Consider the following 10,821-nt stretch of genomic DNA (forward strand, 5'->3'; position numbering starts at 1 on the left):
CGGACCAACTCAGCCGAACTTTCCCACGCCTTGCTCGCATATTTCCCCACGATTAGATCACCTATCCTCAACACCCCACCAATGAAGTAGGGGGATTTGCTCCCTGAAGGACAAAAAAAAACCTCAACCAGAATGGAAACATAAAAGATGGGCGAGGGTCAAGATGGTGGCGCCTCCTTCCCAGGGTTTCTCACCTCCATTTTTTTTTTTTTGAGAACGTTTCCTCTTGTGCGGGGGAAGTAGGAAGTTTGGGTTTGCAACTGGCTCAGTCAATGGAGGGAAGAGACGCTTATCCAGGGATGAATCTGAGGCTGCAGACAGAATTGATGAAGCGGCCTTAGGCAGAAGGAAAGCGACAAACCCATCAGCTTGATATCGGCCCTTCTTTCCTTCCTTCCCTTCCCCTTTTGACATCCTTCCCTTCTTCCTTTCCAGTCTTCCTCCCTCTCTTTCTGCCTCCTTCCTTCCTTCCTTTCCTTCCTTCCTTTCTGCCATCTCTTCCTCTCTCCCTCTTTCCACTCTTCCTTTCTCCCTCCCTCCTGTTCCCCTTCCACCATCTCTCTCTCCCTCCGTCTTCCCGCCTTCCTCCCCTTCCCTTCCCCTTCCGCCATCTCCCTCCCTTCCTTCCTTCCACCATCTCTCCCTCGCTTTCCACTCTTCATTCCTCCCTCCCTCCTCTTCCCCTTCCACCATCTCCCTCTCCCTCCGTCTTCCCGCCTTCCTCCCCTCCCCTTCCCCTTCCGCCATCTCCCTCTCCCTCTTCCTTCCTTCCGCCCTCTCTCCCTTGCTTTCCACTCTTCCTTTCTCCCTCCCTCTTCCCCTTCCACCATCTCTTCCTCTCCCTCCGTCTTCCTGCCTTCCTCCCCTTCCCCTTCCGCCATCTCCCTCTCCCTTCCTTCCTTCCCTTCTGCCATCTCTCCCTCTTTCCACTCTTCCTTTCTCCCTCCCTCTTCCCCTTCCATCTCTTCCTCTCTCTCCATCTTCCTGCCTCCCTCCTCTTCCCCTTCCGCCATCTCTCCCTCTCCCTCCCTTCCTAGTTTTCCTGCCTCCCTCCCCTTCCCTTCCCCTCTCTCTCCCTCTCCCTCCCTCCCTTTCCAATCTTCTTCCCTCCCTCCCTCCTCCCTCATTTTCAGGGTTATTGGTACTACAGTTCCCATCCTTCCAGACAGCAGGTAGTTGTAATCCAGTGCCTAAGGACTGTAAGAGACCTCGGTTACCATAGGTCAGGGGTAGGCAACCTTGGCTCTTTTGTGACTTGTGGACTTCAACTCCCAGAATTCCTGAGCCAGCCATGCTGAGGGGAAAGGGAGAGGTTTCCAAGCTGAGCCATGCTGGCTCAGGAATTCTGGGAGTTGAGGTCCACGAGTCATAAAAGAGCCAAGGTTGCCTACCCCTGCCATAGGTCTTCTCCAGGGATACGTTTGCGATTTTGGAGGCATCTGAGCTTGAATATGGAACCCAGGCACGCAAAGCAGATAATTCTAGCACAGAGCCAATTTAGTAGGCATCTCCCCATCACAACTCCATCTCCTTGCTGTCTACTTTCTCCTCTTTTCACTGTCCTTCAATTGACTCAGATTTTGTTCATCAAGATCTTTTGTCTAGGCTGCGGCTTTTCCTCCCATCTCCCAAGGTTATTCTCACAGCCCTTTACGGTGGCTATTCCACAACATCCTTATCTAGGCCCCTTACAAACCAAGTTGCCGCATCGTATACAACCTTGGTGAACGTTAAAGCTGGTTGGCTGGTTTCGCGACGATGTGTGGGATGAATCCAGGTTGCTGGGTTAGTTAATGGCTTAAATGTTTCGAGAAATGAGTGAGTTCGGTAGCCAAGATAAGAGAGTTATCTATACACCAGTCCGCTCCCACAGAGAGGGTCTCCTTAGGGTGCTGTCGGCCAGACAATGCCGGCTGGCGACCCCCAGGGGGAGAGCCTTCTCTGTGGCAGCTCCTGCCCTCTGGAATGACCTATCCCCCGACCTACGTACAACTGCGGACCTGCGCCTTTTTCGCTGAGCCCTGAAAACCCATCTATTTCGTGCGGCCGGCCTGGCGTAGTCTTAATTATGTTTTAGTAAAGGTTTTATATGGGGTATTTTAGAGCAGGCCTTTATTTAATCTGATTTTAGAATAGAAATTAGAATGTATTTATTGTGATTTTTATTATTGCCTGTTCACCGCCCTGAGTCCCGTAAGGGATAGGGCGGTATACAAATTTAAATAAACAAACAAACAAACAAACAAATAAATAAATACACAGCTCCGACAACATAATGGGAGGGCTCTTTTTAATTCACAGTGCTCTGCCTCCCCCTGCCCCTAGTCTGTTGGAGGGAGAGGGCTGGGCCGAACTAAGGAAGCAGCTACGGGAATTTACCCACGCTACCCAGGTAGGTAAAACTCTCCAAGAATCTGGCAAGGGCTTTTGGGGTGGCATTCTTCCAAGCCCCCTTATTGCTTGATGTGATATTGGTATGGGAGAAAGGCCTTGGGAGACTGATCAAAGAGATGTTGCGTAATGTCAACCGTCCCACTGCATTAAACAGCAAAGGAAACTCCTGGGACATTTTTTTCTCTCCATTTTTACTGAAAAGCCCTATGGGTACAAAAGCAGAAAAGCCAATTCTGACACTTTTCCACCAAAACAGGATAGGAAACCTTTTCCTCCCCCCCCCCCCCGNCCCCCCGAGATCCGGACGATTCCGGATCTCTTAACCTTCCGCCGCGCCCTCAAGACATGGCTTTTTCAACAAGCGGGCCTGACCTAGGGTGAGTTTTAAATAGGGACAATTTTTAAACGATTTTAAAGAGCCACAGCTACCAATATTTGGGTTTTAATTGGTTTTTAGCAGGGGAAAATTTTTTTGTACGATGTTTTAACATGCTGTGAGCCGCCCTGAGTCCCATGGGGGAGAAGGGCGGCATATAAATTTTGTAAAATAAATAAATAAATAAATAAATAGGGAACAATAAGATAAGAGAGAGCATAGCCCATAGCTGGATAGTGGGCAGATCAAAATACTCAGAAGAGACCCTCCCTAGCTAATTGGGCTGAAAAGGAAGGGGGAGGATTAAAGAGACATGGTGGTGCAGTGTTAGAATGCAGTATTGCAGGCTAACTCTGCCGACTGCCAACAGTTCGATCCTGATCAGCTGAAGGTTGACTCAGCCTTCCATCCTTCCGAGGTTGGTAAAACGAAGATCCAGATTGTTGGGGGCAAATATGCTGACTCTGTAAACCCCTTAGAGAGGCTATAAAAGCACGGTGGAGCAGTATATTAGTCTAAGTGCTATTGCTATTTTCCTTCCTTCCTTCCCAGTGGTTAGAATACAGCATTACAGGCTGACTCTGCCCACAGTCAGAAGTTTGAGCCTGACTGGCTCAAGGTTGACTCAGCTTTTCATCTTTCTGAGGTGGGTAAAATGAGGACCCAGATTGTTGGGAGCGATAGGCTGACTCTGTAAACCGCTTAGAGAGGGCTGTAAAGCACTGTGAAGTGGCATATAAGCCTAAGTGCTAGAGCTATTGTGCTTTCAAACTTGCAAGATTCTGTTAATATAGTTTTACAATAAAATAGAGTTAGTTTTATCTATTCTCCAAAGTGCCTGAAGGCAGGACAAGAAGAAACGGATGGAAACTAGCCAAGGAGGGAGGCAACCTAGAACTAAGAAGAAATTTCCTGACAGTTAGAACAATTAAGCAGTGGAACAACTTGCCTCCAGAAGTTGTGGGTGCTCCAACACTGGACGTTTTTAAGAAGAGATTGGACAACCATTTGTCTGAAATAGTGTAGGGTTTCCTGCCTTAGCAGGGGGTTGGACTAGATCAGTGTTTCTCAACCTTGACAATTTTAAGGCATGTGGACTTCAACTCCCAGAATTCCACAGCCAGCAATGCTGGCTGTGGAATTCTGAGAGTTGAAGTCCACATGTCTTAAAATTGTCAAGGTTGAGAAACACTGGACTAGATAGAAGATCTCCAAGGTCCCTTCCAACTCTTTGTTATTCTAACTTGACTCCAGATAAGAGAAGTCTGAGTCCCCAAACAGAAAAGTAATTTGAAAAAATGTCTCTGATTTTACCCTCCCTAGTTCTCTTTATATATCAAATTATTTAATCTAGTTATTACATTTATTTGCCAGCCATCTCACCCCAAGGAGACTCTTTAAGATAAAATTGAGGATTGAAAGAGGCAGACTCATTTCTGCAACTCTATAATAAAAGTAGGTTTAGTATTTACGACTGGGGTTCAAGTCTTCTCCACTGTGAAGGGCTGAGAGGTCTCCTCTACAGACATTGAGTTATTGGCCACCCTTCATGCTTGCTACTTCCCTTCTCACAACTTCAGGTGGAACTGGAAAGGGAGAGAAGCCAACTGCTGGCCCGGGCAATGATAGCAGAAGAGCAGGTTGCTGAACTGCAAGAATATGTGGACAAACATCTGGTGAGGTGAGAACCAAAGGCAAAAATTTTCTTTGGGCCTCTAGCATTGTCAGTTTTCATCCCGAGCTTTCAAAAATTCCAAGATGAAAGCTTCCAGATCTCTCTGGTTCCCAAATGCTTCAGGAAGACACAGGTTAAATCTCTCCCAGGTGAGTTCCCCCCCCCCCGTCTCCTGCCCTCTTTGGTCTACTTGATTTATTTTTCACAATGGAAGCTGCTGGACACCTGGATTTTATCAGTAAAAGTAAGTATAAGACCCGTATCTCCTTCCATTGCAGATACAAGCAGGAGATTGTGAGAATGCACAAACTCCTGGGAACTGACGGGTCCCGAGAATTGAGTGCTGGGGCATCTGCGATTCCAGTACTTTTGATGTCCCAAAGGAACCTCAATAAGGAAGTGTAGTTTTCTTGTCAGAATCCTTGCAAATGTTCTCAAGAGGCGCGAGTAACAACTGGGACCCAACATCTGGTACACATTTATCTTCAAGAGATATTAGATTGAAGTCCTCCATAGTAGCCATGTGGGTTCCTGGGTGAAATTTAAGCTTCCAAAATGTGAACGTTTTGTTCAACGCTACTCCAAAATTCTGGAATGTGTCTGTTTATGAAGAGCTTTTGGATACAACACTGTGTATATATACACAGTGTGTGTATAAGAGGTGATTATACATTCTTGGAAGGACATCCTGTGCAAATGAAACCAAATCTGTCCGCACTTTATTTTGACTTAGTATGGGAACAGAAGATCACATATGATTCCATTTGGTCTATGTTTGATTTGTTGATTAAAAACTGTCTATCGCGATTTATATAAATATGATTTTAGTTTCAGTTCACTTATTTTCAGTTACTGCATCATATTACTCTATCTCAACTTTTTCTTCTTAACTTTGCCCTTTTAGATATGCTGTTTATCTTTCTCTTTTTTTTTTTTTTAGCACATACTATATATACACACGGGCAGTTTTGAACAGTCCATCTCGGCATTTGTAAATATTGTATTCGATTGGTATCACCGGTACAATTTAAGTAAGACTCAATTCAATTATAGCAATAATTAACCAAAAGAATTTAACACCAACATTCATTTTATCCTCACAGCAAAGTTGCAAAGTAAAGTAGATTGAGGAAAAATAACCAGACTAAGATTGTTCACTACGTAACACGAGGAGACGTGAATCCGAGGTTTGGACAGTCAACCCAAATATAACATGAGCTCTTGAATAACCACAAAGAACACATTTCTCGCTGAACTGCACTCTCTTCCATCCCATCCTATTCTGAATGTTCTTCATCATCTGCTGGTCTTCAGAAATAAGATCTCAGAAACAGAATTACATTCTCTTCTCTCCTGTCCTCTTCCAAGGCTTCTCCACCAACTGCTGGTGTTCTTAGTAAAGTCTAAGAAACTCAAGTCGCTTTCAAAAGCGACCCCCAGCCAAACCGCTTCACAAATGTATCACTCATGTACAATTCATGCTTGGTGTACAATCTAGAGCAGGGGTCGGCAACCTTAAACACTCAAAGAGCCACTTGGACCCGTTTCCCAGAGAAAACAGTGGGAGCCGCAAAACTTGTGCGCACGTGCAGGAGAGGGGGAGCTTGATTGAAGAGTTTAATTAAAAAGAAATAGAGGATGCTGTGCATCAGTTCTCTCTCTCTCTCTCTTTCTCTCTCTCTGCTGCTTTCTGCTTCTTCCTGCTTCCTGCGGAGACACAGCAAAGGCAGGAGCCCCACCCAATAAACTTGTCAGCTTGTCGGAGAACAGCGTGAGGCCATTCTCTTTTTTTTACACACACACACACACAGAGAGAGAGAGAGAGAGAGAGAGAGAGGGAGGGAGAGGGAGAGGGAGAGGGAGAGAGAGGGAGAGGGAGAGGGAGAGGGAGAGAGAGAGAGAGAGAGAGAGAGAGAGAGAGAGAGAGAGAGAGAGAGAGAGAGAGAGAGAGAGAGAGAGAGAGAGAGAAGGGAAGCACAAGTGCCTCTCACTGTCTCTCGCTCTCTCACTGTCTCTCGCTCTCTGCAAATGGCGGAGAAGGCTGGGAGCCACAGGAGAAGGCTCAAAGAGCCACATACGGCTTCGGAGCTGCGGGTTGCCGACCCGTGATCTAGGGGGTCATAAATATATTCCTTCTGCCAGCCCACCATTCTCAATGAGAATTGGATTTGAGAAGGTAGGGACCTCACATGCTGCTTGGGACTAATCAGAAAGAAAGAAAAACCGGCACCAAGATCCTTGCAGTTTGCCAATCGGAAGAGTGAACAGGCACACTGGTCCCAAAGGAATGATTTTGCTGACCAATCTTGGGGCAAAAATTCTAGAGAATCGCCTTTTCTGCTGAATCTTGAAGGGGGCAGGAGGGAGAATGGCTTTTTTTTCCTCCTAAAAACCTACCACTCCTCAGCTTAAATAGGCTGTTGATTCAGCAAAGGAGAAAGGAATCTTCTTAATGGCCCATCAGCCAGCAAAGATGCATTGGGTTGTTGTTGTTGGTTTTTTTTTTGAGAAACTGGCATATCCAAGGTGACTTATTCTCACACTGGACTCCCTTCTAGCTTATCCTTCTTCAGTTGCCGGATCATCTTGACATCGTATGCCCAGGCTTGGTTCACACCTTCTCCAGCTGTGTCAGTGTGGGTCCAGTTGGGGAGAGGAAACCGCCCAGCCACCACACGAGCTTCTTCTGGAAGTTCCATCAGCAGCTTTTTCTCCAGAAACATCAGCTAGGAAGAGAAGAGAGATCCTTCTGAAGGGTCTATTAATCAATAGGGAATAAAGGTAGAGCAAAAGAAGCAAATATTTGTTGCTCAGGTTGAGCTGCGGGGTCCTTGGTGCTCTCTCTGAGCGTGGTTATTTTCTTGCAGACATTTCATGACCCAAACTGAGTAACATCAGTGCTAAAAGGGAGTGGGATTTGCAGGGAGGAGGAGGAGGAGGAGGAGGAGGACGAGGAGGAGGAGGAGGACGAGGAGGAGGACAAGGACGAGGAGGACTGTGGGGTCTTTGGTGCTCTCTGAGCGTGGTTGTTTTCTTGCAGACCTTTCATGACCCAACTAAGTTACATCATCAAATGATGCTACCTAGTTGGGTAATGAAACGTCTTCAAGAAACGTCTTCAAGTTCAGAGAGCGCCAAGAAACCTGAAACAGCTGAAACTCAAGGAGATAGCATCACCTTTGAAGTGGAGATGTAGTCATGGCTACCAGCTTGGCCGGCTTCAAGAAAGGGTTGGACTATTTCATGGAAGTCCTGGCGTCACTGGCCCTTAGCCTGTAGAGCAGTAGGACTGACCTTGAAGACCCTCTACTGGGAGACAAATAGCTTTCTTTCTGCAGTTGGTTAGCCACTGTGAGAACCAACTGCTAGACTGCTAGACTAGCTGGATCTAATCCAGTAGGGACTTGTTCATATGTATATGTTCATACATTCAGAACAAGAAGCACTGGATAGAAACTTATCAAGGAGAAGACCAATCTAGAAATAAGGAGAAATGTCCTGACAGTGAGAGAACAATTAATCAGTGGGACAGCTTGCCTTCAAAAGCTATGGATGCTCCATCACTGGAGGATTTTGAGAAGAGATTGGACAACCTTTTGTCTGAAATGGTATGGGGTCTCCTGCTTGAGAGGGGGCTGGACTAGAAGACCTCCCAGGTCCCTTCCAACTCTGTTACTCTGCTCTGCTCTAAGCAATCATTTAGTTCTTCAGTTGCTACAAATATCCTCTTATTTCACTTCACTCACTATCTGAGGTCTTGAGGAACCTCCATCCTTTTAGCCTTCTAAACGAGGACCTGGCCCTTCCCCCAGGAATTGGGCTGGGATGGGATCTGGGACCTTGTTTGGTCTGATACGTGGGGGAGGAGGCTAGTTTTGTTTTTAATCTTTGCTTTTACGGCTGGTTGCGAGTGGCCTAGAATCCTGATGGGAGGCCATTATAAATCCTGTACTCACATGCCATGCTAACCCATGGTTTGCTGAATAGCCACCATGCGTGGGTGCACACGTATCACTAGGCTAGAATTCATGATTTAGAAACTCGGCAGGGATGGCTTCATAGAACATATTCAGCTAAATCGGAACAGACTATTTGGTGGCTACGGGGCAGGACACAGAAGGCGCAGACTTCTGGGGAAGGACATTCCCGGGTCAGCATCCGGAAGCCCCGAGGAAGAGTCTGCCATTCACACCCCAAAGGCACTCGTGCCCCCGACTAAATTAAACCAAACATACCCGACTTTTACCAAGGCGAGAGGCCACATCTCCTGAGCGTTCCCTGATGCTCGGGGTTAGAAGTTTATACATTCATTTTTCGTTTATTTAAAACTATCCTCGATCCGCTATCATTTGGCAGATCCAGAGGTCCTTTCAAAGAAGAACTTAACTTTTTGTTTTGTTTTGTTTTGTTTTAAAAAAAGAAAGCCTGTTTCTTCCTGGAAAGAACAACAACGACGAAAATACCCCGCTGATTTGCAAACAGGATTTGCTCTTATTATAGGGAGTCCTCGACTTAGCAATCATTCGTTTAGTGACCGTTCAAAGTTACGGCGGCACTGAAACAAATGACTTGCGCAACTCACGCTTATGACTACAGGTAGTTCTCTACTTATGACCACAAGCCCCAAATTTCTGTTGCTAAGAGAGGCAGCTGTAGAGTGCCTCATTTTACGACCTTTCTTGCTACAGTTGTTAACCGAATCACTGCAGTTGTTAAGTTAGTCACCCGGTTGTTAAGTGAATCTGGCTTCCCCATGGACTTTGCTCGTCAGAAGGTCATAAAAGGGGAAGACGTGACCCCAGGAAACAGCAACCGTCATAAATATGAGTCAGTTGATCATGTGACCATTAGGGGTGCTGCAAGGGACCTAAGTGTGAAAAATGATCGTAAGTCACTTTTCTCAGTGCCGTTGTAAGTTTGAACGGTTGCTAAATGAACGGTTATAAGTCGAGGGCTACCTGTACTGTAGCATCCCCATAGTCATGTGATCAAAATTCATATAAGTCTAATATAAAAACAATAACTCCCCAGCTAGTCGGATATCCAGGCTGTCTGGGTCCATTTCATTGACAGTGGCTACGGTCTGATCCAGTGATGGCGAACCTTTTAGAGACCGAGTGCCCAAACTGCAACCCAAAACCCACTTATGTATCGTCTGGTGCCGGGTGGGTGTGGCCCATTGGGTGGGCGTGGCCCATTGGGTGGGCGTGGCTGCGGTGGTAACGGCAGACTGGATGGGACTAAAAAGTTCAATCAGTCAATTCCAACTTTGCAAGATCTATTTTCTCACCACGAGAAGTTGAAATTGATTTATTGATTGAACCTTTTTTTTTCCCACATGGCGGCGGAGGCGTAAAGCGAAAAGGTTTTATAAAACCCAGCTAGGACTGGGGCAATGGCACGCGTGCCCACAGAGAGGGCTCTGCGTGCCACCTGTGGCACGCGTGCCATAGGTTCGCCACCACAGGTCTAATCATTTTCTTTTGCTGAAAATGGCAAAGTTTTTGTTTTGTTACACGCCACACTTCACCACATCAGTTTTGTAAAGTTTTACTGCATTTCTCCCATTTTGTTTCGGAATTTGTTTTCGAACTGATCAGCGACAGTAATAATATTTACCGTCGCCACAAACAGGGCAATTCGCCGCACACGACCACCGCCTGCAGTTTTTGGAGAAAAACCTCTCTCTTCCTGGAGAAATATTATACATACCACACTAGGGGCCAGGAACACGGTTACATTCTGACAATCGGATAAGTTCACCTTTAAAAAAAAAAGAAAGACAAAACATAAAATAGAAAAAATAAAATAAATTTCGTGCAACGTTTAAGGCAGTTTCCATTAAAAAGATCTGGAGCAATCAGGAAAATTTTTTCTGGGCCCAGCTCCCTGGGTGGGTCTTCGCATTTAACTCACAAGCCATAAATAATATTGGCTTGGCTCTGGCTCAGAGGGCTGTAGAAGCCAAGAGATTTTGGTCCGCGAAGGAGAGCGTTGGGAGATTGAATTCAGCCAAGTGTAATTCGTTCAAGAAGCTGAAGCCAAATAAACCACAACGTAGCACCCTGAGTAATTTTAGTTGTTGCAAAGATTGATCAGGGTGTGTACTTCACAGACAGGGCTGTCTGGAGAACGTGGGTGCAAACAATTGTAGGCGTTGGACAAGACTCCCGAGAGCACCCTGGACGGGCAAGGAAACACACAAAGGGATCAGGGAAGAGATCAACCCATAATTTTCACTGGAGACACAAAGGACAGGTCACGCTGTCACATTTGGGGCACATAATGTGAAGACCCATCTCTCTTGAAAAGTCCATAATGATGGGAAGGGGAAGGGGAAGGGAAATGGGAAATGGGAAGGAAAGGGAAGGGGAAA

At 46.2% G+C, this 10,821-nt stretch overlaps 2 protein-coding genes across 2 annotated transcripts in view; one reads left to right on the forward strand and one right to left on the reverse strand.

Moving 5' to 3' along the window:
- The window catches only part of CCDC78 (coiled-coil domain containing 78), a gene marked incomplete in the record, with an annotated part of 29,956 nt that extends 24,698 nt beyond the window's left edge, over window positions 1–5,258 (forward strand). Inside the window, 3 exon segments of the mRNA XM_015819260.1 lie at window positions 2,302–2,392; window positions 4,351–4,451; window positions 4,724–5,258. Coding sequence (XP_015674746.1) covers window positions 2,302–2,392; window positions 4,351–4,451; window positions 4,724–4,850 — 319 coding nt within the window.
- Window positions 5,259–6,821: 1,563 nt separating this feature from the next.
- FAM173A (family with sequence similarity 173 member A) overlaps window positions 6,822–10,821 on the reverse strand; it is a 10,066-nt gene continuing 6,066 nt past the window's right edge. The window contains exons 5-6 of the mRNA XM_015819272.1: window positions 10,158–10,208; window positions 6,822–7,171 (exon numbers count right to left, since the gene is read on the reverse strand). Coding sequence (XP_015674758.1) covers window positions 6,983–7,171; window positions 10,158–10,208 — 240 coding nt within the window. The 3' untranslated portion in view covers window positions 6,822–6,982. The remainder of the gene's footprint in view (window positions 7,172–10,157; window positions 10,209–10,821) is intronic.

This window comes from Protobothrops mucrosquamatus, unplaced genomic scaffold (assembly GCF_001527695.2).
Source record: "Protobothrops mucrosquamatus isolate PMUCROS unplaced genomic scaffold, P.Mucros_1.0 scaffold880, whole genome shotgun sequence".
Taxonomy (NCBI): Eukaryota; Metazoa; Chordata; class Lepidosauria; order Squamata; family Viperidae; genus Protobothrops; species Protobothrops mucrosquamatus.